Source organism: Centroberyx affinis, unplaced genomic scaffold, assembly GCF_046629955.1.
Source record: "Centroberyx affinis isolate AG114_WGS23_722 - 3 ecotype Tasmania unplaced genomic scaffold, CSIRO-AGI_Caff_v1 ptg003935l_1, whole genome shotgun sequence".
NCBI classification, from domain to species: Eukaryota; Metazoa; Chordata; class Actinopteri; order Beryciformes; family Berycidae; genus Centroberyx; species Centroberyx affinis.
In genome coordinates this window covers 201836-228547 of record NW_027281764.1, presented here as the reverse complement: position 1 = coordinate 228547, position 26712 = coordinate 201836, and the positions used below count along the sequence as shown (strand labels likewise).

The window sequence follows — 26712 nt, the reverse complement described above, 5'->3', positions numbered from 1 at the left end:
GTTTTTTCTCTCTCTCTCTCTCTCATCTCTTCATCTCTATCCAGGCCTATCTATCTCTCCGTCACTGCGATGGTGCGAACATGTTTATGTGGGTCGTTCTGTTCGCCCTCGGGCCATAATTCACAGTTTTCAAGGAACAACGCTACCCAACTGTGACACCGATACACACACAGGCTGCGCAGCACTTTAAGGTTTCCAAATTACTGCAATAACAAAAGTTGAACCACACCTGTGATACCAAAAAGTCTAAAAATAACGTAGATAGGCCATTTTAAGTACCACAATTTATGGTCAATATAAAATAGAATATTGTTGATAGCATCATAGGTACAAAATGCATTCCAAGGTCACAACAAAGACACAAACTAGTCTGGTTGGCTTGCCAGTTTGCTGGTTATTTTGACTCTTTCACCAGCTAGGACACACCCAATCGTCACATAATACTGACCACAACTTTAGTCTACTTGTGACACTTGGTCTGTAAGGAAGTGTAAAACTATCTCGACAACACTAACATAGATAAGCTTTCATTTTTTCCCTTCAATTTTCACTTAAGTTTGTATCACCATTATTGAAATCACATCAGCGCAGTACAATAAATGTACAGATTACGTACCCGTCTGATATGATTTTTTGGCGATAAGGATTTATTTTTAAGGTGCTGTTACTCAACATACTAAGTCATAATTACAAGCTCCCATCCGGGCCAAATTCTACACTTGAATACTGAAACATATTTGTTTGTGCTAATGCTATAGGTAACAGTATCAGTGGAGCATTCAGATGTTTAATCAGCATCAGTATGAGGTTAATCCAATATATATTGGCTGGGGCTATTGTATGGATATGGTCCAAGCTGGTGTTTTTGTTCTACCCACCCAGAGTTATGAATGGATGGGGACAGATCCTGACTGCAGCTATAAAGCAGCAGTCATCTAGATATGTGGCTGCCTTCTGTACTGGTGGTTTGTTTAACTACAGTATGTGGTGGGGAAATGGACCCGAGGGACAGTTCACCGTCCACACTGTCTGCCTGTCTGTCTGACCAGGAAACCACACCATGCATTATTCATTATGTGTGCTCTACTCATTCACACACATACACATTTTGCATGTGTATGGCAGCGTATGAGAAAGCAAAACAAGACAAAAATAGATACACAGAAACAAAGCCACACAAATACACATCGGCACCAACAAGCCAATAGGAACAACAGAGAGTGGGGCAAGCAAGAGAGAGAGAGATGAGGGAGAGAGATGGTCAAAGATTGCAAGACGCAGCACTTGTGTAATCGGCCTCTCGCCAAAATAATTCAGGCGTGATCGGAAATCAATGTGCGAGCATGGAGGCTGTGGAGAAATCCGATGCTGTCCTGGGGCCCTGAGAGGCAAAATAAGACGTTTAAAAGAGGCTCAAACGCATGAAGGATGCATTCTGTGTGCCTGTGTGTGTGTGTGTGTGTGAGAGGAATGCTAAACGGATTGATCCAAGTTACACTGACCAAGACAGACACATAATAGTTAAGTTATTCAATTGCCTAGATGCTTCTATGTAAGTTTATGGTAGTGGTTACAGAGTATAATGTACAATAATCACTACACACATCAAACCAGAGCAGAAAGCAGCATCTCCTGGACATAAAGAAGGTGTGGGGTTTATTATCATAAAATTAAAATGCTCAACAACGAGAACAGTTATTAAAGCAGAAAGCTCATAAATCTGTGGAGGCAGGCATGAGCGGGGCATCTGTGATGCCACGCCGGCACGGTGACTCATCGCCGCTCCTCAACACAGCCTCCTGCGGGTCTGACGCCAGCCTGTGCCGACCCCCCGCCGATGGCAGCCTGGTGCACACGCCGTTCATGTCGCGGGGCGGGGGGGCGGCGGGGTGGTGGGCCCCCGTTTTAAGCACGACTGGGCAGGGTTTAGGACGGCGGGCGCAGGGGAGCTCCGCGCACACCGGGTGATGTCAAAAAAACACTCGCTTCATTCAGCACTGTGATGCAGGAGAACTGACACCCTGCATAAAGGTGGAGGTAAGTGTGTGTGTGTGTGCGTGTGTGTTAGGGCTGCACGATTATGGCTAATCCATTCTGCTAGATGTTGCGATCACAATTATTAATCTTGAATATTTTTCTTGATTTGAGGAACAAAATTTTATATTGTACTGCATTTCTGGGATTTTATATCACCCTTCTAACTCTTTTCAACTATAGTGGACATTCTAAGTGAAATGAAAAGTTTCCATATTGCTGTTACACCAATATTCTATGATTATTACTTGCAGAAACATAATGATATACGATTATACTCGATTAGTAATGCAGCCTGAGTGTGTTTGTGTATGCTAATGCGTACAAGACAAAAGGAAACGTGCAACAGAGAAACAAAAAGAAAACAATGGGATTATGAAAAAAGACAGAGAGAAGAAATGTAAAGAAAAAGACTTGGCATCCAGTCAGCCAGGGCCTGTTAGTGTGTGTGTGTGTGTGTATATATGTGCATGCTTGTAGGTGAGCGAGAGAAAGTGAATTTAGTGTGTGTGTGTGTGTGTGTGTGTGAGATAGAGAGTAAGAGTTGGTGAGTAGGCAGTGAGGGCAGTACAGTAGATGGGAGACCACCCAGACTGAATGAGGTCAATAGGACTGACAGTATGCGTAGGTGGAACACACACCACATATTACCGTCCACTTAGCCTGCTCTTGTCCTAGCCCTCTCTCTCTCTATTCACCCTCTTTCTCTTCTTCCTGCTCCCTCTCCCTCTTAGGGTTGAGTTACACAAGTGGATTTGTTTATACACCAGGAATGGGGGTCTGGGCTCATTTCAGTGCTGATTAATCAGTAGATGTACTCTCTCCTGTCGTCAATATTTCAAAACCACAGATGATTTCATCCTCAGAAAATAAGCAAAGATCTTAAGAATGGCTCATAACTTTAGTTGTAACCTATGATGCGCTTTACTTTCATGCCAGCATCACTTTGAGTAGGCGTCGACTTTTTTCACACGGCGGCCACCTCAATTTGGAATGAAACTCATACTACATGTACAGTATAGTAATGAGCCATTGAAATTTAGCTTCACTGACTGTTATTTCTATTGTTAACCAGCACATCACAGCTAATCGCGCCTGTCCTTAGTTGATTCATGCTAGAAAAACACCTCAATGCAGCAGATTCTCTCGTTCTCCCTCCCACTGGTTAGGCTGTGCTTTTGAAGTTGCCACCCAAACGCACAAAGTGAAAAACCAACACAGAGTCGACGACTGAGATGCTGAATGGATGCTTTCGTCAATGGAAGGTGGGAGGTGAGAAAAATTAAATGGAAAACATCAAAAAAAAAAAAAAAAAAGCAAGGGGAGACGTCTGGGGAGCGGTGTTTACCGAGGCGTTTTCTTTTTTTTCTTTTTTTTTCCCAGAATTCTGCTTGCTGTTTTGGTTCCATGCTGGGAAAGGGAGCAGTGTCTGTCAGAGATTAAGACTACACAGAGAGCAGGGTGAGACAGAGAGGGAGGGAGGGAGGGAAGGAGCGAGAGAGAGAGAGAGAGAGAGAGAGAGAGAGAGAGAGAGAGAGAGAGAGAGAGAGAGAGAGAGAGAGAGAGATGAAGGAAGACGGAGCAGATAAACACAGATGAGGTTTTTTTTGGTTTTTTTAAAAGTCTGAAAGTGAAAGAAGTCTTGACAAAAAGAGAGAGAGAATCACCAGAGAGAGGGATTTATAAATAGAGAAGACAGAAATCAGGGCCTTTCCTCTCGCCGCACGCCACATTAATTATGTGTGTCTGCATCAGGAGAAATTAAGACATGGCTGTGTGGCAGTTTAGAGAGAGAGAGACAGAGAAGAGAAACAGAGAGGAAGGGAAGGGGAGAAACGGCAGCGGAGGAGGGAGAGAGCTCAGAGTGTCAGTCAGAGATTAAGACTGGACACCAAGAGAGAAGAGGGAGGAGAGAGCGAGAGACGCCAGGACAGAAGGAAGGGAGAGAGACAGAGATGAAAACAAGGGAAAAGAGAAACAGCAATGAGCGAGAGAGAGAGAGAGAGAGAGAGAGAGAGAGAGAGAGAGAGAGAGAGAGAGAGAGCGAGCGAGCGAGCGAGCAAGAGAAAGCGAGAGAGACCTGTGCTCAAGCCAGCACCACAACCCCGATCTCTTAACAGACAGAGATAGAACAGCTAATTACAGAGTGGAGGAAAGTTGGGAAAAAAATAAAGATACGGAGCATTGAGTCAACGTGTCGTCAGATCAGCAAAGCCCTTGAAAACTCAAAATGGCTGACGACCAGACAGAGCAGGATAGAAAAACAAACATTTAAGTAAATACGCCGCCAAAACAGGAATCTTGTGGCATTTACGGGGGGCCATCTCCTGAACGCCACCGAAGCCTCCTGCAATCAGACACTATTCAGAGCCAAATCAACAGCAGAATCCCATCCTAATGAAATCAAATGAACCGCATTCACGTTCGTTCGAGTGGCGCACACCTTTATAAGACAGCTTCAGTAATAGTCGGTTTGCTCGACGATGTGGCAGGGACAGAGATGGAGGAAGGATGGAGCGACTCTCCCTCTCTACCCATCTCTCTTCTTCCCTTTCGGCTGTTGCTCTAGTAACCTCTCTCTCTTCGGTGCTCCGGCACTTCCTGCCACTTCTCCGACTCCATCTCATTCACTCCAGCTTCCTCTCATGCAATTCTATCCTGCTTCAGTGTCAACCATCATATTATGTTACACTATCATGTCTTCTCTTCCAGCTAGAAGTGTGTGTGTGTGTGTGTGTGTGTGTGTGTCTCAGAGCTGTCACTTGTTTTTCTCCCACCAATGTTCCAATTGCTCAGTGCGCATCTTAACAACGCCAGTGAATCGAAAGAATGACACCCAAACTGATTTTGAGCTGAGGGACTTCCGACTAGTAAATGTCCTCTGGGTAATGATTTTGCCTGAACTCAATGTTTGGGAAAGTGACAGCTCTTGTGTGTGTATGTGTGTGCGTTTGGCTGCACATGAATGTGTGCCTGTGAGTGTGTGTTTGTGTTCATATTAGTCCACAACACTAGGTCAGTGCAGCCAGCCAGCCAGCCCCCGCACTGGGCCCTGAACTCATTATATGGCTCTGTCCTGCCTGCTAACTCCCACCTACCTGTGAAAAATGTGCTGATGCCGCCAATGAGTGGCGAGGGAGAAAGTGTGTGAGAGTGTGTGCGTCAGTGCGCATGAGGGGTGTGTGTGTGTTACAACGACACTTAATTTAATTTGTGCGTGAGAGACTAAGAAGGTGACTGTAGCAGAGCAAGTGTGCAAGCGTTATGAAGATGCTTAATTATGCATTTGCGAGCGAGTGTACGTGTATCTGCAAAAATGCTAAAATTTCAAATCAGTGTGTGCCTGCCACAGCACCTCTGCACTGAGTCATGAGCGAGGGTGTGCATCCCTGTCAATCAAAGTCCCCTGTTGCTTGCATCAATTATTTCACAGCCAAGGCTTCCTCTATCCAACCTGTATTACAGGCTCACCACAGACACGGGTGTGCGCACACACACACACACACACACACACACACACTCACTCGCTCTCTCTCTCTCTCTCCAACACCAGTCCGCCTCCAACGCTAGCCAAGGCCACATTTCCATGACAATTAAACACCAGAGGACAGGGGAGTCAGCCACCCTACGCAAAAAGCCTTTTAAACGGAGATAGGAATGGAGAGGGGGAGTGAGAGAGAGCAAGCGAGAGAGTGAGAGAGAGAGATTGAGAGAGAGAGACGGTGTGTGGCCTGGATAAGTGGTCCCAGGATTATAGCTAGTTCCATCATGGCTTTGGTCCGTTCACTGCTTCCTATAAAAAGCTATTAGCATGTGAATGAAGAGACACACAGCGGATGGAGTTTTCTAAAGCCCAGGAGCACTGATCCGCTATCAGGTGAGCTTTCCATAAACTGGATGGAGAATCACAGAGAGAGAGGGGAAAAAAAAAAAGAAAGAAACAAAAAAACAATCCAGCCAAACACAGAATTCACATACAATATGCTCCATGGGCTGATGGCCAGTTTGGCCCGGATTTCTGTACAAATCTCAATGAAAGCGACAAATAACAGAGGCAACAGTCAAATATCATGCAAGACTTTTTGGAGCCATTTCACTGACAATAACAGATGTCCTGAACACTGTGGCACTATCCAGGGTGGTTTTGTCAGGGTATGGGTATATTTTCTGATTCAGAACTTTTAACACTACAATAAAATAAAACTCATTTGGGCGTAAAAGATTAAATAAATGAGCTTTACATCAGCTCATCAAGTCAGTGGCCCTATCTTGATAACATCTCTGTCTTGATAAAATAATAGATTGAGGTTTTGGTCCTCTGGATTTTGCCTTTATCAAAGAGGAAAAACAGCTGATGGTCAGAAACAGAGTCAACTGTTGAAGGTCAGAGGAAGAACATGTAAGATCTGTTTTTTTGTTTTGCACACACTTTTTGCACAACAAAAGAAAATGAGGAGGGACAGGAAAGAGTGTCGATTAATTATAGTGGGGACGCATGACCGAGGCCTTTTTTTGGCCTGGTGGCTAAAATATTGCCTGTCTTCCCACTGGCTCCCTTTCTCTGGCTCGTTTTGCAACATGTTGCTCAATTGAGTGGGTTTGAATACTGGCCATCGTGACGGACTGTGGTTTAGGCAAGAACCACACCAAAACAAGACCAACCGAGTGCCAAATATGCCAACAAACACGAGGGACAGGAGATTCTTCAAAGCCAAAGTGATTGCCGCGGTTTATGAGTATCTAGTCAGAATCTGCTCTTTAAAGTAGACATATTTTTTTTTCACATCTCTGAAACAAAATGATCTCAATGTGATCAAAGCAGACTAACTTTGCACTGTAGGTGCCAAAATAAAACGCTGTACTGTAGGTGCCAAAATGGCAGAACATTAAGAGCTAACAACATGGGAATGGGCGCTGAAACAATGGGAAATGAGGAAACCAGAGCCAAAATGTCCTGCTAGTGCTTACCTCCCTCTGCAGCACCAGCTCTTTGGTGAACAGCATGGCCTCGTCACTGAAGGGTTCAGCCATCTGCATCCCTCCAGGCGCGTTCCTGGAACCGCGTGGACATTCAATACCTGGCCGAAGACAATACGAAAGGAAGGGGTCAAAGGTCAGCACAGCAGCCAATCAAAAGAACAGCGAGATTCCTTGAATAGTTTTAACTTTATTTGGCTTGGTAAGTCAACAAAGAACAGGAGGAGATATAATGGGATCTAGTTGCCAATTTGAAAAAAAAGAAAACGGCAGCAGAAATATTATTGAAACGGATGTGAATATTCACAAGTCAGTGAATATACTTGTATCCACAATTCTCTAGACCCCCGGTGCCCCCGACAACCGATGCCACATCAAGCATCCTTTTCATCCCTCTTAATAGGTCAAGGTCAAAATCGTTTAGCCATACAATTACACTCAGGCACGTCAGTGGCACACTACAGATTAGCAAACTACACCAGCAGAAGCACTAAATGGATAATTGGTCATCGGGGGGTCAATCCTGAGTGAGTAAAGCGCTGCTGTATAACCAGTTTCCTCTGAATAGCTGCCTGAGTTAGCATTGTGTCTTTGGGACCCCTTGACATCGACCTTGGTAGGTTTTCAGGGTCTTTCTTATGGAGTTTGCGTAGGAGTGGATTAGCTGGGGGTGGGGTTGGTACAAAGGCGCTGTGAGACCTATTTTATCTCTACATACTCGCTGAGAAATGAAAAAAAAATGTATGTAATGATTGAGAGAGTCTGGGTGTACGCAGGAAGGGGAATGTATATATTTGAAGGTGAACGTGACTGGGTTTGAAGTCGTGTGTGTGTGCATCTGTGCATCTCACCCATAGAAACTATAAGTAATATGTGAAGTCCTCTCACACGCACACACATACACTACACACTCTGCATGCAGAGCATAGCACCGCTCTCGGCGGGTCTCTGATGTCTGGGATGATGCCTTCAGTAGAGGAGCATCTCCAGCTTCAATCGAGACGCCACCCCTTTGTCTCTTACCCCCTTTAGGACTTCAAACGGTTTCATGTGCACACACACATGCGCGCTTCTGAGGAAGAGGGCGCAAGCGGCGTGGGGCTCACGGTGGTGTTGGCAAAGCGCTACCGTATAGCGGGTACGTTTGCTGCATCGCATATGAATGCTCACAGACAGACGGAAAGATGCACCTGCATACTGCTGAAAAAGAAAATGCATGACAATAGGAGCTGTACATTTATCTGCAAGTTCTTGAATTAATTAGCACACAGTCACTTTACTATTGTATTGATTTATGCAGAGTAACCCAATGTTAGTTTTAGGTGGGCGGTAAACCCTTCAACATTGTGCTAACAAAGCAACAGCACTCTCCTAGGCTCTTTGTTCTCTTTCTCTCCCTCTCCCCCTCCCTCTCTGCTTTTCTCTCGCTCCTTTCTCTCACTTTCTCTCTCTTTCCCTCTCCTTCCCTTGGCAAAAATCCATCGGAAATATTGGTCTCCAATCCACTGTCAGTACAGCAGATCCAAGCTTTGTCTCTTGATGAAAGCAAAAGATTGTCTGGAGTCTTTAGCTGCCTTCACCCTTTCAAAGAGACTTGCTCATGTTCATACAGCTACAATATTGTGCTTAAATAAATTTCCTACCTAAACCAGCAAGCAAGTCTCCTATTTGACCGATCGGAAATACCATTTTAGATTGTTTTTGGATGATGGCGAAGAGGAAATGTGTGCATGGGGTCAAGCAGCGGATGATTGGAGAAGATGACCACACTCTTGCTGACATCACTCACAAACACAGCAAGCATGCACCGCATACACATGACAAGTGTAGAGTAGGCAAAACCCAGGTCCCTTACAAACACACACACCCAGGTACATAGATGTACACACACACACACACACACACACACACACACACACACACACGTCCCAGGCGTCCTCAAACAACATCTCAGCTTTCCCCAGGAGAGGCAAACTACAACAACTCCATTAGTCTCTAATAGCCAGTAAATAGTGTGGTGACCAGGATTAGCATTTAAATGGCCCGGCGTGTCCTGAGCAGAGCAAAAAACAGAAGATCTGCAAGTTTCACCAACTTAAATTTATGACTTTTTAACACCTTTCTAACGCCCATTAGAAAGAAATTTAAAGCCGTTTTTTGCAACCAAAGTGCACACGAAAAGTAATTTGGGCTGAATAGTTCTGTGTGTCAGGCTGAGAAAATGCCCCATCATCCATTGAACTGAATCACTAATTTAACTGAATTTCATTGTATTTTTTTCCACCCAAGTCCCAGGTTCCAGATGCAAGTTACTGCCTACTTCCAATTGCTTATTATTGACACTTCAATGTTTGATTCAGATCAATGAAATTCCCATTGTACATGTATAATCCACTACTTGAGTTAATTTAATGAGTTGCAATTTTATTACATTATAATTTCCCTTCTTATCACCATCTCATTGTCAATGATAGCGAAGATCCTCTCTCATAACCATCCAACTATTGAACAAAAATGTATTTTGTGAAAATAATAGCGGTAATAGCTCTGATTTACATTTTTGAGGCTGTATTTAAGACTTACAAGCCTCATTTAACCGTTTAAGGCTTATAATAACAGACTGATTTGGTTTAAGAACTGCTGCAGACTTTTAAAGGACCTGCAGATGCCCTGAGGAGAGGAGGAGGAGGAGAAGGAGACACTGATGGCCAAGATCATCTGAAAGTATTTATAGAAGTGGACCAGGACAGGGCTTCCATGTGGGACATCCTGGGTGGAACAGTGCTGGAGAGAAGAGACAAGGAGAGATGAGGGACACAGAAAAAAAAAACAAAGGAGCAAGGAAAAAAAAAAAGACGAGAGATTGTAGAGAAGAGTAGAAAGGAGACGGGACGGGTGAAAAGACAAATACATTGTTAGCAAAAATAAATGCAGAGGGGGAGATATCCTTGACTTTCTGCTTGGGTTCATCCGGCTATGGTAATTGTGTCGGCACTCAGTGCCTCTCTAGGAAGACCCTAAGGAAAGATTACTTGGGTATGTAGTACACAGAAGTCGGTTCATATCTGGAGTCACACGCACACGGGCACAAACACCCTAATCGACCTACGACTTACCTGACTGCACTCAATAATTTCCCTCAAAACTCTCATACACACAGCTTCGTGTCCTCCCCCTGCTGCATTTAAACTAAGCCAGGGACTCACTGAGCATAGCCAATTTCAACCTGTACCATGATACATGACTCACTCGCACCTAGATAAACATCTGGGTCAAACTACAGGATATCAATCTTATCTGATCTCGGAGACAAACACGACGCACACTGATCACTGTCGAGATCACGCTACACACACACACACACAGGAACCTGTTGTATTGCGTTGTGTGTAACACGCACACACACAAAATGAGAACACAGTATTCTTCACATTAGAAGCCCACACCCACATGTCAATCCCCCATACGGCACATCCATCATCATCATCTTCAGTCTGGTAAGACGTGGCCCACATGTGAAACCCGGCGAAGAGAAAGGCACCAAAATCTGCAACGCACCGCCTACAAGAAAGACCATCAAGACGATCAAACATTTCATTTCATAGCGCTGCGGTCTCGTATCGCCCCGGCGTCACCGCCACCAACCCAACTCTTTCCATCATGCCTCGCTCCCCTCCTTTTCCTCTGTTGAGCTCAGGCTCAGGGGCAGGCGGGCCCCGTGGAGAAGATGTAACGGTTTAATCTGCGATCCTGGGTGAGCCATGCGCCTGATGAAATACCGCCTGCCCCCTCAACTCACACACACACACACCTTTCCCAACACACACACACTTCCTCCTCCTCATCCCAACAGTGGGCCGTTTCTCCTCCCACACTCTCGCCACCGCTTGCTCTCTCTCTTTCACTCCCTCCGTCTTTGACACACACACACACACACACACACACTCTCTCCCTATCACAAACACAAAAGCAGTGGGAAACACATTTATATACAGTTTCACACATTTCCCTACAAACAGATACACACACAAAAAGACACACATACACAGGTGCCCTGGAATAACTTTTAATCCTGAAATACACACACACCAGCTATCCCTTTCCTCTTTCTCTAGTCTCATCTTTTAACTCCTGACTCTCTCTCCTCTCCCCCTTTTCTTCTCTCCTTATCCCCTCTCTTCTCCAAGCTCCCTCCTTCCTTGTATCTGTCTCAGTACCCGTCTCTCTCCCCCCTCTTTCTCTCTGCTCTCTCCCAGATATAGAGATATTGTTTCTGCAGCATTTGTGGCTGAAGGTTGAGGGGGAGAGAGAGTGGGGCGGATGAGAGGGAGAGAGAGAAAGAGAGAGAAAACAAACACTTTGGGGCTGCGGCGGGCCCGTTGAAGTTAGCTTTCAAACAAAGCTTTAACTAAATGTTTACAAGCTGTAACTCTAGACTAGCTGTACGAAAGAAAACTGACCAACAAGTTGTCGGCTCTTCATAGCCAAAAGCATTATTACACTGTTGTTTCATAACCAAACTGCTGTATTATTCAACTGTTGTCTTCTAAATAGGTTTCTGCTGTCTACAGACTGTAAAATGGTGCGGATTAGGAGTTATGTAATACTATAAAAACAGACTGGTAGAAGCAGTGCTAGTGAGTATCCTGCAAATACACAGATGGCACATATACATCTATTTTATACCGAGTGACCTTCATTCTAGTACTAATTCTTCTCATAGACCGAAACCAATTGCATGAATTCACATGCGTTCATTTCTAGCAAGCAGTTTGTCTTCTAATATATTTTTTGTAATACTTTGTAATTGAATGCGTTTTCAGTTGACCCAACATATAGCGAGAATTGGATTGAGTTGACCTCTCTTCCTCTGCTAACCAAGCCAAGATAATGAGCTCCATCCCGGAGAAATAGTTTTGCAGGGAGGGATGCGGCGATGTGCCACCGCTGTGCATGTGTGTGTCATCTCTGCAATTTATAGAGACATACATCGTGACACAATTCCCATACTGATAATGTACATACTGATTAACCTATGACTTATGATGTTTTTCCTTCATGAATCTTGCAAAGCACCTTTTCCTCTCAATCTCGGCACATCTGCAGGTATAATTGGAGGATACAGTCAACTCACTATGAATGTCACTAGTGTCTATTTTTGCCTGTTATGAAGTTAGCAAGTTATTAATTCTTACCTTTTGACAGTCTGTTGACAGCGGAGACAAATATGTGAAAATGGACATGGCAGCATCATGACAGGTAAACAAAAACAAAATAAATGATTTGGTGGTTCACCTAAAAATGTGTGAATTGGATGTGGACCTAAAAGCTGGGGATGAGTGTGTGTGTGCGTGCATGTTTGTCTTTTTTTTTTTCTAGGTGCTGATACTTCATTCCTCCATCAGTTATATCAATATCATTCTTTTTTTCCACATCCATCTCACCCTTGGTCTCCCTCTCCCTCACTGTCACTGTCACCTCCCAATCGACTCTCCCCCTCCCCCCGCCTCCCTCCCTAGGTGTCAGTCTGTCTCCGGTAGCAGTTCAGCAGTGGGTGAGAGATGCAGGTGGGTGAGATACAGAGACAGGAATAGGTGGTAAATGCACCTAATAGGAGGTAGCACCCCGCTGTGGGAAATCCTAGGCTTGTTTGACTATCTCTCCCTTTCCACCTCTACATCCATCCCTCCCTTTCTCCATCATCTCACCACAGCTCTCTAATGTAAAGGCTCATTACCCCAGACGAGGCTTAGGCAAAGCTATGCCCATTCCTCCAAAAAGCACATCAGTACCTGGGAATTTAAGCTGAAATCCACACAGACGGGCTCATCACTGTTCATCTCTCCCCCCTCTACACCTCCCCGCCCTCAGTCCCATCACAATGACATGGGGTGAAAGGAAAGATCTCAACACAAAATGATGTCTGAAGAACCTCCCGTTATTTCTCAGGTTGATTTTCATGTAGATTGCACAGCATTCACAACAGCTATTTTCAACTGTTCTATACAGAATAACATGTACTTGCAGAGTACTTTACCGTACCCCCGGTTGCTTGCTGATTGATCAAGAGGCCCTGTGAGGAATACTAAGGGTGCTTCATCACGGCTAAAATTATTATTTTGTTAGGGATTTGTTAGGGAACTGTCTGTGAAAACAGAAAAAAGGCTGAGTCAGAAAAAAAAACACAATTCAAGGCCTGAAAGCACAAACCATCATGTACTCGCTGAGAAAACGAATTGTTCTTTTTCCATTTAAATTTAAATTCATTAACAATTCACAAACAAGATGATATATGTTCTATATATAGTATTTCTTCTTGTCGCCCGACAGAACTAATAAAAACAAAGAGAAGTCCATAATGAACTGCTTCATCCGATGAACAAAGACAAATTCAATGGATCCGCTTTCATTATGCTAAAGGAGAACACACACACAAACACACACACTCTAAACGGGTCCCAGGGCTAAAGCAGCTCCATCGCTCATCTCCTCCACCCCAGGTTTCTAAGAATTGTGTGAATCTCAATAAGCTGCAGTGCTGCAGTCATACACAAGGAAACTATTACAGTAGGTAGAAGTTAGTGATGCACTATAACATGTTTTACTGCAGACTGTTTCACGCTAGTCCTAACAGATTTGGCACTATGCAAAACTTTTTTGCACACAGAGACATATTTTGGGGGACACGTCTGCACATTTTATGCTCCACTTCCTCACCATCTTTCCATCTTCTGCACTCACACTTTGCGCAGGCGCAGCAGCACACAGGTGTACACACACAAACACACATACACACTAACTTAGATATCAAACAAAAATCAGACAAATGGCACTAAGGCACGCTCCGTGCGACAGCTAATGCTTCTCGCTGACACTCTAAATCTTTGTGTCCAAGTGATGGGTGTTTCATCTCTTTGACAGACTGCTGCTCACTGTACCTTTCTGAGCAACTTTGAAAGCACACTTCACCTGCCATGGCCTCCATCTAAAACTCCATCAAAGTTACTGAAGCTACGGAACTTTTACAGCCTCACCCTGCTTGGTCTCCCTCAGCTTCAACACACCTTTATACCCACATATTTCACATCACTTGTCCTTTTTTGTCATCCCTCTCTTTACCACATCCCCAGCTTTTCCTTCTCCTCTTCCTCCTTTCATCATCTTACTCTCATCTGTCCCACCTCACCAAAATTCCCTTTCCTGCACAATACCTCTCTCTTTCAGAAACAGGATGACTCCTCTACCCTTTATCAAACTTGCATGCGGAAGTGACACTGGACAGGAGAGCAGGTGAAAGGAGAAGAAAGGAAAGGTGAAGTGGGAGGAGAGGAAAGGGAACTTCCCTTCAACCCCTGAAGCGCACCTCTGGCCGTCTTTGAAGTGGGGGCTTCTCTCCCTACACTTTTGCTTTGTTTTCTCACCCCCCGTTTTCTTCATGTATTTTTTTCACCTGTCAAGGAAAAGTCCGCAAAACTCTGGAAAAGGAAGGAATCTAGGCGGGAGGAAGATACTGAGGCTTTGAGGTGCCTCACTGGAGAAACAGTGAGTGAGAGACAGAGGTATCCCCTCCATCTCCCCCTACGGAGAGATATCAAAAACAGAATTCTCCCAGTAAGCAGAGGGGGGGGGGGGGGTGTAGAGAGAGAGAGAGAGAGAGAGAGAGAGAGAGAGAGAGAGAGAGAGAGAGAGAGAGAGAGAGAGAGAGAGAGAGAGAGAGAGAGAGAGAGAGAGAGAGAGAGAGAGAGAGAGAGAGAGACAGAGAGACAGAGAGAGACAGAGAGAGAGAGAGAGAGAGAGAGAGAGAGAGAGAGACAGAGAGAGAGAGAGACAGAGAGAGAGAGAGACTTAAATCAGGACAAATACAGTAGTAAGGCTAAAAAGGGAAAATAGACTGCTGGCTAAGCAGACTGGTTAGCATTCAAAGACATGTGTATTGTGCTTTTGGTTTGTAAGTTGGACTTGCTGTGTTACCCGCATCGCTAACTGCCTTGTGATGAGTTCATTTACAGCCTTGCTTTGACGAGAAGTATGTCTTTTTCTTCTTCAAAAGCCTCGCACAAGATAAAGAAAAAAAAAGGATTTGGCTGACAAGATGAGATCTGACCAATTAGTACAGAAACCAGTCTAATACAACTCTCCTACAGCAGGCAGGTAAAGCATCAGCTCAATGCAAAGACCGGTTATATTGTGTAGTTTCCCCTCAAATTAACACAGACATACTGTACATTGATGAACTCAAAGTAAAACTTTAAAATAGCTTCAGGTAAAATGTTTGGCTGGCTGATTAAAGCAACGGCAGGGGAACTTTGAAATTGACATGGAATCAGTTGGCCATAGCGATGGGCCTAAAAATCTCCCATGATAGAAAATAATGTGTTGCAGAAATCAACGTTTGATTTGCTGCTGTGTGTAGCTTTAGGGCACCGACGGTAAATTAACTTTGGAATGTGCCTTCATACGTTTTACTAATTTAAGGCATTTTGTTAAATTTTAATCAAGCATTCGCCGTAATTCATCTTTAAAGTGAATTTGGTCATGGCTTATGTATATGAAAAAATCATGGCTAATGCAATGGACTAATGCAAAACAGTAGCATCATATGACTCTTTTCTATATTCATCTACATTTAGTCAATGCTTATTCAGACAAGCTTTCAATTATTGAGCAGGTAGGAAGCTGAGTGTCTTGGCTCAAGGACACTTTGTGCCGTAATCAGAAAGTTGTAGGTTTGATGCCTACAAGAGCCAGTGTGCCTGTTGCCAGTCTCTCTTGCCACCTGGCCACCGTGCCAAAACCACATTTTACATTTAGGCTCTTCTTCTCCACAGCAACTTGAGTGAGCATGTTGCTCAAGGACACTTTGACAAGACCTGAGCATGGCTTTTGATAGGCACTTGCAGGGATCTGACCCGTTATGGTTATGGGATGGTCTCTCTAAGCACTAGGCCACCCTACCGCCAATATGACTCCTTCACCTGAACAAATGTAAACACACTTGTAAACACACAAATCAAGAACTCTGCCTTTCTGACTGGACCCTCTTGAAAATCTGTTCCGAAAATGTGGGTACAAACAAGCCCTGTCCGGTTTGTATAGCGGTCACGTTTGGTTTCACTCTGACAAGCAATAGGCTATCTGTTCCGTTTTGTTTCAATTCTCTTTTGTTTAAACATTCTTTTAGGGTTCTTAATATGGCTGTGTTTACATTTCTGATGTTTATCTGGTGCTGCTCTGGACCGATTGCTTTCAGACTGATGAGAAATGAAACGCGTCTTGACTGCAACCGAGCCAAGACCACCTCAGCCAGGCGGACCCGGGTCCCACTTGTTTGTTTCTGGAACAGGTCGCGACTGTCAACTGAACACAATGCAGATATTCATGTACACACGCATATAAACTGCATGTCTTTCCAAGGACTTCATCACACTTCCAGCACCAATGAAAAGCCAATGCCTCTGCTATGCAGATAGGCCTATCTAACCTTATTATATTGAGCATATCTGAACCATATGTTCTGAAGATCTGCTCTCCACAAACACCATTATCTGTCGCCGACATGCGATAAGTTTAAAGGAAAGGGGTGTTTGACTGAAGGGCTTCTGCTGTTTCACACGCACAGATAAACACGAGAGGCTTGGGGCAGCCACCTTATCACACACACGTCATTTCAAACACAGCCCACGGTGGAGATGAGTGAATAAAACACGGAAAGATAACTTTGACAGGAAAGAGAAAGGGGAATAAGATAGGAACCGTTTGGAGATTAGCGGTACGTAGATAATAAGGGTCTGTTTGTGCTTAAAGGCTTTTTCCACGTATGGATGAGGGTCTAACCTCAGTAACCGGTGTACACAGTGACAACCCATGCACACAACACCCGTGTACAGAAAAAATGAGGCCGTGACCCACCAGACACAATATCACCACATTCTATCTGTAAACACACAGAAAAATGAGGAACAAGAACACAAACACACCCAACTATCTACCTTGTGAGATGGTAAGGTAAAGACAACCAGGGAGACACAGAGGCCAGGGAGCAGTTGAGGCCTCTAATTTTAACAGAAGCAGTTAAAATACACAAAATAAGACAGGGATCATTTGTATCAATCAGGGCTAATCCTTCCTAATGTGTGTATTAAAGACAACACGCGGTGTTTCATTTCCGGCAGATAAACCTTTTCTACCGGGGACGACCTTAATCAAATCCGCTTGGGGGCTATCTGCCATAATGTGCTTATTGTGATTTGCTAATAACCTTTGATTGAATAAAATCATTCCAAAATGAGACAGACAGCGCAAGCACGCTCACACACACAAATTTGACATTATCTTCTTGAACACACAGAAAGTAACGTTTGCGACAGAGTGTGTGTGTGTGTGTTTGTGTGCGTGCGTTTGTGCTGAGCGCTCATATCCATGCATAATTCCCCTCGAGGGATAATGTCAAACACCAACCAGTATTAATAAAAGCCTATATGGCTCTATGCAGATTGCTTATTGGCGGGGGTCATGTCAAAGCATCTTACAGAGGGCAGTAGACAAAAAAAATTAATTACGAAAACCATTGGCGGATTGCGAAGACAATCACAAGCAAATTACCAAATTAATTAATGCATCCACAATTCGGCCACGCATAATTAATCCGAATCTGAATGTTTGTCAGAAATATATGGTGTTTGTCCTACTGGAAAAGGGAGAGGCATTGTTGGGCTGGCAAATGACTGACTGAAATGGAGATGGATCAAAATGGCTCTTTTTTATTGCAACAATAACAGAGGAGTATCATCCGTTCTGGAAGGGATAAGCATTTCTGCCATCGTCATGATCCGGGCGGACGCGCAAATCACTGTTGGCTGCCAAAGATACAGCCTCAATGTTTTTACTGTTAGCGTAAACTGTCAAAACAGAGTCGAAAAGCTGAAATAAAGGAGGAGCCCCGCTATCAACTATCAGCGGTTAGTCTATATTTCACTGCGTCTGTGCCCTTCCCAGAGATTCATACAGAAAAGAAAAAATTGATCCAAAAGACTAAAAGAATGGATGAATTTCTTTCCTACTCATTATCTGCCCTTGGCACCAGAGTATTGCACACCAGGTACGAGAGAGACAAGCGATAAAGAAGGGATTCGGGAAGCGTAAACCGACTGTTGTTGAATGCCAAAAGGTACAACTTAGGATTCTGTGCACTTACTCTCACCAAGTGGATCAGAGACCACTTCAAGTTTTCACATTCTGACCTTCTCAGATACTTTTTGAAGCAGGGAAGAGAAGGAATACAAAAAGGTTGGAACAGAGTGTTTTGGGCTTTAGCCAAAAAAAAAAAAAAAAATCTATAACTGGGTTCATGCAGGCTTAAAGCTCTGACTATACCTGCCCATATACTGTAGCTCAACCCTCCGTTTAACTGGATGCACAACGGTGGCCAGGTCCATATGAAGGTATGACAGAAAACAGATGGAGAAGGGGAATCTATATGAAACCTGGCAGGGAGCCAGAGTGCAGGAGGGGGAAGGGGGTGAGGTCAAAGGTGACAGACGCTTCATGCCAACCCCTGTGGTGTGAGGGAGGAGGGGGGTTGGCAGTATAGTCTGCCTCCCTCCCTAACGGCTCTAGGACTGAAAGTCTGTCAGAAAACACATAGCTATGCTGCTGAAAGGTGGAGGGGGCTTGACCTCTGACCCCTGAGCTGGTAGGGGGTCAGATGTGTCAGATGTACTGTGCTGCTGCAACACACACACATACACTTTGAATATATCCCTCATCCATCACTCAAGGATATTCCAATGAACATTCAGAGCACTTAACCAGGAGCGGGTCCACTGGAGGACACCCAAGGAAATGACCTCAGAACCAGGAAGAGGGAGGGGGCTACCCACCGGCGAGGAGGAAGGTGATGAGGCAGGTCTCTTTGGGCATGTAGAGCTTGAGGCGAGAGCCGCTGAAGACGTATTCTACCACCGCCTCTGAACGGCCGGCTCTCTGGAGGAAAGGCAGGAACTGCTTGGCCTTCTGTGTCTCCTGATGGAGAGAGCGAGAGGGGGTGGGAAGGAGAGAGAGGAGAGAGAGACACAGAGAGAGACGGAGAGAGGGGTGAGGTTAGATGAGCAGCAAAGTGAATATGATTTGATCTACCACCCCCTTTCCTCTAAGTTATACTTATCATTTATTAAAGGGAAATCGACTCAGACCCAGAATGCACTAAAGTGTTTGTTCTTATGCTCTTCTTATGGTCAGTTCGTTCAATATTTGTGAACATGAATAATTGTCTCCCAGAGCTATAAAGCAAAGAACCAAACTTTAATCAATGATGTCATCGGGAGACTTTCTGGACTCAAAAATCTTGTTTTCTTCTTTAGCATCTACACTCGAATGAGGTTTATTTCATATTAATGCTGACAGTGCTGAGCTAGAAAAAAAATATGCAGATATCTCACAAAATACCCCTGGATACAGCATCCACACAAAAAAACTGGTCCTTAATTCACTGTCTATGAAAGATACAGTCAATCTCATCAGCCAAATAGAAAGCAAACCAAAGTAGACTTCGGTTTATTGACGAAGGAATCTATTGGCTTTTTCCAGACATCTTCAAATCTTGGTCTGGCCTAATGAAGTCCGCTGTGCCGCTCCGTGGCACGTCTGGAACCCCATGCAATCAAAAATAATTCTCTCCCTCTCTGCTTCCATCTCTGTCTCCGAGGGTGAGTCACTGGCTTATTGGCGAGCTCGGGCCGAAATTACAAGCAGAACTAAATCATGTGTATTCAGCCGGGGCTGGTGAATCGGTGGCAGGGGAGATTCATAAATGATTGAAAAAAATAAAAAATAATTTAACATGCCTACTCCAGGCATGAGCATGTAGGCACAACAGACCAGTGAGTCACAGATCCAGAGAATTAAAAACATGGTATGCAGAGAAAGGAGGACAGAGATACTGTAGTGTCTATGGCAGTTTGGCCATGGGAGTAGGAGCGAAGGGTGGGAGGGATGGAGGGATCAAAGGACGGGAGCGAGGCGGTGAGTAATATACTGCTCAAACAAAGAAACATCAGTACTAACAAACGAGCACACAGTTTTCTAAGTGGATGTGAGGATTATTTTATTTTTGATTTGTGCTCATGCTGGTGTAACATTCAAAGAGCGGGCTGAATCCATACTTTATGAAAGTTTGCTTTTACTTTTAAACTATCTGATGTATTTGTCTAAAAAAAACATTAACTGAGGTTTGAGTTTTCTTTCCTTTTGAAGAATTTTTATGCAATTTTTGTGTTGGTAGACACAACACAGTGGAGAGTGTACCGGCTATTCTTGTTCCTTTATATGCATTCGATTGATTGTGATTTATTCCATTACATTTATGCAATAATAGCACATACACAGGGTTCTTTTGTTTAGTACTGGCTACACCTGTACAAACAAACCCTGTGCATCCAATTACCCCGCAAATTCCCACAAATATGAATACAAAATAGGGCTGGGTGATAATTCAATATTATTGTTTATCATTTTTCTTTCAGTGGAATCATTTTGTGATGATGTGGTGATTTTGGAATATCGTGACACAATTTTGCTACTAATTGATGACAACAAGCCAAATTTACTTAAAGACAAAATGAGGTATGGTCACAATATTATTTGAATATTTCAGTTTTGTTTGACATCACACCTTAATTACCATTTGGTTCAATGGGATGAACATTAATTTGATTATTTCATATGTGATTTTGCCATATCGTGATAAAATTGAGTGGCAGACAACAGAAACAAACTTAGAGATTTGCATTGCCTCTCTCTCTCTCTCTCTCTCTCTCTCTCTCACACACACATATATACACAACTGCAATGTGTGGGCTGTGAAGTCTAACTTGGTGCGGAAGAAAGGAGGAGAGACGCGAGAGAGGAGAGGACCTCATTATGCAACCTTTAGAGGTATGGGGTGAGTCAGAAATGGAAAGAGAGAAAGAGAGAGAGATAACCTAAGTGCTACATCCCCTCTCCTCCCACCACCTCTGTTCATCTCCTACACTATACGTTTATAAACCTATCTCTGCTCTATTTCTGACTGCATCCCACTCACTGTACATAATTCCTTTCAGCCAACCTTTAGCGCTGGGCTAAAGGATGCTGACGCACGGGAGTGTGTATTTTAGCGAGAGTGTGTGCTTGTGTTTGTGCACGTGCGCAGCTGTGTGTGGGTGTGTATCACAGAGGGGAAGAAAGAGAGAAAGAAAAGATAGAGGGAAGTGTGTGGGGGGGGGTGGGAGGAGATGTTGCTATTTTGGTCCTTTTATTAGAATGCTCATTACATTAGCTTAGCCAAACGACTAGAGCGCACACACACACACACACGCATGCACCTGACTGGCAGCGTTCCTGGACTGACTCGAGTGGTGTGAAGCCTGTGTGTGTGTTCTTGGAAACTGACAGGGATGTTAAGAGCAGGGTGGAGTTGTGGCCTTAAACAATGGTGCTGACCTGAATCACAGCCAACTGACAAGGTGAAGTCAACCTGCAGAGCTGAGAGAGGCTTCACAGCACAGATGTGTGTGTGTGTGTGTCGATACACACACACACACACACACACACAGACTCAAGTGCACTACACAGCACTATCATACTGAAATGGAAATAAGCTTATCTGCTTTATTGGGTTATCTTTGATAGTTTTTTAAGATTAAGATGCATGATATGTGTCTGGTTAGAAGTAGTGTGTGGCATATATTGTGCACACCCTGCCCCTTAGTTATCAAATAGTCAAGTCAATCAATTATTGAGCACCTCTCGCCCTGCAACTACTCCCCCAGATCATTCCTGTACAAAAGAATGTGCTCCTAGTCAATTTAGCCAGTTAAGTAAGGGGGTTTTATAAGTATAAGATGCACTACAGCCCCTGATGAAAAAGTACAGGCCTGCACAGTCAGCACATCAATTCCCTGCCATAATTAATTTTACAGGGTTCGGTAATTTATCTGTCCTGCTGACACATAAAGACGTTGGGAGGTGACAAAGACGACGCTGTGGAAATGAACAGCTCACCTCCGTCTGAAAGCAGCTATGCGCAGGAACGCTAGCCTTCTAGCCCCTACTGGTGTCAAAGAGCTTGAGTAACTTTGCAAAATGGCTCTCTGTTATCTGCAATCAAATGCTATACAGACAGTTGGTGACAAATTCGACAACAGCCTACAGTGCTCAAGACATGACCACCAAATCTGGATTGTGATCCGAGACAGGACTTACAGAGCATAAGAAAGCTTGATTAATTAAACCAAATGGCTCTTTGTGTGCTCAACTGGAGCTTACAAGAGAGACAGACAATGGGATGCTAATGTTTCTGAAGTCCAATTCTGAGTCGATAAGAGCGAGTGGGCTCAACAAAAAGTATAATTGATGGCTTATCGACAAGTAGAATTGAAATACATGAAAGCATCCGAGTGATGGAGAAAAAAGCTTGTTAGAGCTGTTGAATAATTTATTTTTATGGTTTTAATGCATTTCATATTGTGGGATCAGAAAAAAATTGCCACGGTCAGAGTGATGACATGGTGGGCAACGTGCATGAATGCACGAAGGGCATTCACTTTGTTGTTTGCCATTTTGTTGTTTATTTTTATAAATGGGGAATGATGGGAAATAAAAATCGTTTTAATCTTGAACTATGCAGTTACAGTGACTTACTGTACAGATGACATAAGTACAGATTCTGTTACAGCACCATGCCGATGATATATAGTTCTGAATATAAAAAGAGAATTGTGGAAGTTGTGTGAAATTTGCAGGTAATAGTTAAAAGTCCCAATTTTCACAATAACAGAACTTTTACTTTCTTCCATTTATTAGATACTGCTTAATCAAGAAGAGACATGATTTGCAGAAAATTATTTTCTCAAGTGCTGCAAGCTGTGGATGAAGTCTGATAGCACCGAGGTAGAGTCGTGAAGTATCTCCCCCCTAACTGACTGACCTGAATTTGCCTCTTGAGTGCTGTGGGAGTAATACAATGTTAAAAATCAGACGGCAACAGCTACAGCAGCTAGTGAGCTACAATGACAGTTACAGTGCCAGTATTTCATGCCATTATCGGCGCGCATTTCAGTTGATCATACTTTCCACTGCTCTGCTCTCCAAGTCAGCCAACGCACACTAATCTTACCCAGCCGTTTAGTGTGACAACTCTGGACAGCTATGACAGTGCAGTATACAGTGAGTTGATATCAAGATTGCACTTTGGTTCAAAAAGCACAAAGTGACAGCCTGCAGTCGCGTAGGATTGCATCTGTCGTGCTTTGTAGGGGGGTGCCTTAAGAGATGGATGTTTTGCGGGAATGCAGTCAGGAACAGACAGGGAAAAAGAAGCAGGAAAGGGGAAATCTCTAAACGGGATTTGTGTCCATAACCACTGAAAATTTGACGGAAAAAAATACATATCACATGCCTGATTTTCACAGAAGAGACCAAGGAATGAACTGAAGACCAAAGACAGATAATGGGGGTCAACTTTAAAGCCATCTCCCCGGGTTGTATGAACACAAACACATGCTTCAGAAGAGTGTGTACCCGTCGCCAGTTAATCGTGGCTGAGACACTTTATGGGGGCCCCGCGCTGAAGCTAATCTTCATTTGGTGAGCACTCCCAATCAGGCTTCATTAGCCGAATGATGCCTCTATCAAGCCCCTGGGCACACGTAAACAAGTTAGGACCGAGCACCACTGATGGTTTTATTAATGGGGCTGATTATTTTTAGAGGCCGCTTCATTGCTTTAATATGAGGGAGACGGCTGTGAATGGAGGAGGGGGTCGAGGATCACAGATTCTCGGGGGAGAATTACTGTGTGATGGAACAAGTCAGTGGTGTTTTGGCGTTGAGGGCCTGATGCAACATTGAGTGTCATGGGGGTGCTGTGCAAATGAGTTCACAGTTAAAAAGATTAAATTATATCAGGGCACACAGAGAGATGCTTATCCCATAACCCATCACGTTATCAAACACTTTTGTATTCCTTGGTGAAGGATATCCTGCACACACAAACAAATACTTACCCCGGAGATATCAGCCACTCTGTGGATGGGAACTTCCTTCTTGCTGTGCAGCCCTTTTCCGTTCTTGATGGCCCTGCAGTCAATCAGAACGCACACGTCACCAACGCGGCTCAAGCACCATCATAATACGATAAGAAAGCATAAGGCTGGAGGCTTAACTGGCCTGGAGAGATGGGAGCTCTTTGCGTAATCGCCGCGGATACAAAGAGGGGGCGATTCCGGCTCATGAAGCGGGATACGGTTTCATACCGGTTTCCCTTCCCTTAACTGTCATTACGGCTCAACTGGAAGCACTGGAGGGGAGATTTTTCCATGCGTCTAATCTATAGGCTTGAAATGAAAAAGTGGAAATGGTGGTGGGAGAAATGTGCGCAGGGACGGAGGGATGGAGTAATGGGGAAATGGAGAAACGGAGGGACGGAGCGCGCTTTCTTTAGAGTCGGCTTGGGGTTTAGTGATGACTGGCGCTGGTGATCGCCGCTGGAAAAAAGCCTTAAGGGCTGACTGAGACGAAGATGACCACTGCGGTTGTGGTAGGGTCATGTCATTGCTGGGTCACTGGGATGTAGTCTGCTCCCTCCAAGATAGTGTGTGTGTATATACACTGTATGTGTGTGTATGCGAGCGTGTATGTATGCGTGTTCAACAGCCAGGAGGAGGTTCCTCGAAGGCTGCGGGCCATTGGCCTGGTGCAGCAGGAGCTAAAAATAAGACTGCAGCTATAGACAGACACCTCTCATCAGCTCTAATAAGACACCAGCAGGGACAAATAACAGAAAGAGAGAGAGACAGAGGGAGAGAGAGAGAGAGAGACAGAGATACAAGCAAGAGATGAATGAAAGTCTATAAGAAACACATAAGAGCGAGGCCAAAGAAGGACAGAATTGAAAATGGGTAAGGTGTGGAAAAGAAATCAGGACAGAATGCGCAGAGGCAGAATGAGAAAAGGGGGAGGAGGGAGAGAGCAGGTGGGCAGTGACATGGCATGAGAGAAAGGGGAGAGGAGAGAGGTAGTCCTGTATAGAAAGGCTATAGCTGCGTCTACTCTAGCTATAGCCAGCAGATCTTAATCTTTGGCACAGTAATAAAGCCCGTACTAAATCTCTCCACCGCACCTCCATATAATTATATTCATAGGGCCGGTGTAAAGAGAAGCTCTGATTTAGCGCCCAGCGTTTGGGTGGGTGTATGTGTGTTCAGGCATGTAGCCTACACAAGAAAGGGCCTGTACATGTATGAATGAGTATGTGAGAGCGATGCGGTATGTGTTTGTGTGTGTGTGTGTGCGGTTGGGGACAATATTTCCTGAGGAAAATGAGGCAGGGAATGTGATAGGCTATGACTTATGATGGCGGCATTGCTGAAATAAATAAATAACAACAAGGTTGCCTGACCTGCACCGTGTTAGATGCAGAGCTAAGGCCTTTCCTTCTATTTTGTTGAATGCAACCACAACAGCTCAAGAGTGCATTTGCTGTTTGTATGGCTGTGAAAACATTAGGAGTTCTTTAAGTCCCAAAAACACTGTAAAAATGTTTGGCTTCATATAAAAGCAAGCCTCAAGGTCATATTCAATTCTCTTCCACATCCCTAGAGCAAAATTTGTCAAGGTTATGCACAACTAGTGGATTGTAGAGTGTGTGAGTGTGTGTGTGTGTGTGTGTGTGTGTGTGTGTGTGTGGGTGAGAGAAAGAGTAGGACAGTGTGTGCTCGCATTTGTGTTCATATAAAAGCAAAAGAATATGTGCGGGTGTGTATGCGAGTGCTTGAGAGAGAGACTGTGTTTGTATCTGTGTATGTTCATGTAGAATCGTAGAGGAATATATGTTTGCGAGAGTGAGACGTTTGTGTGTGCGTTTGTGTGAGAGTGAGTGTGTGTGTGTGTGCACGTGTGAGTGTGTGTCCCTCACCGTGCCTCTGCGGCCAGCAGCTCGTCGTAGTGGGAGGAGCGCTGGTCATCGTCCTGTCTGTATCTGATGACTGTAGCCAGGCCTTTACTGACCAGAGCCTCCGCTATATTACTACAGGGAGAGAGAGAGACCGCATGAGATATCCACCTTTACTGTTTGAAAAAAATAAATAAATACAATAAGATACACATTCATATTTTAGCCAAAGAAATGAAAGACTCAAGGCTGCACCAGTATCAACAATCCAACAAGGAGTGTGTGAGGAAGAGACAAACAAAAAGAAAACAATAGAATAAGGCCTTTACAAATACCCAAGGTCGCTTTGCTTAGGAACCAAGATGCTGAAATATTGACAGAGTACACTTCACTAACTAGTTTCTCGCAGTGTTACCGATGTAGAGGAGAATAAAGTGGGAGGGAGTGGGCTTAGTGTTGTATGTAGCACTTAGTGGTTAGCCCTTGGACATCCGTGTTCCAGTTTAAGTGTGGGAGAGAGAGAGAAACGAAGCAGAGGGAGGGCACCCGTGTCCAGCTTGCGTTCGGAAATGAGTTTGCGGCAGCAGGTGCGTTCGCCTGTCCCCGTCTTGCAGGTGCCGTAATTGAGACAATTCTGCAGCCCTTGTTTTTGTCAATGAAATGTGTTTTTATTGACCTCCTACCCCAACGGACTGTAATTGGATAAAAACAAAGAAAACAAAGAGAGCGAGAGCGAGGCAGAAAGACAGCAAGGTCATATTTTTTTTTTGTTTC

The 26712-nt window shown here is 44.2% G+C and overlaps 1 protein-coding gene across 3 annotated transcripts in view; it reads right to left on the bottom strand.

Annotated features, from left to right (window-relative positions):
* snd1 (staphylococcal nuclease and tudor domain containing 1) overlaps positions 1-26712 on the bottom strand; it is a 186771-nt gene that overhangs the window by 116966 nt on the left and 43093 nt on the right. For all 3 annotated transcript variants that reach the window (XM_071541726.1, XM_071541724.1, XM_071541723.1), the window contains exons 13-16: positions 25963-26073; positions 24053-24125; positions 18891-19032; positions 7003-7112 (exon numbers count right to left, since the gene is read on the bottom strand). In XM_071541726.1, the coding sequence (XP_071397827.1) occupies positions 7003-7112; positions 18891-19032; positions 24053-24125; positions 25963-26073 (436 nt within the window). The remainder of the gene's footprint in view (positions 1-7002; positions 7113-18890; positions 19033-24052; positions 24126-25962; positions 26074-26712) is intronic.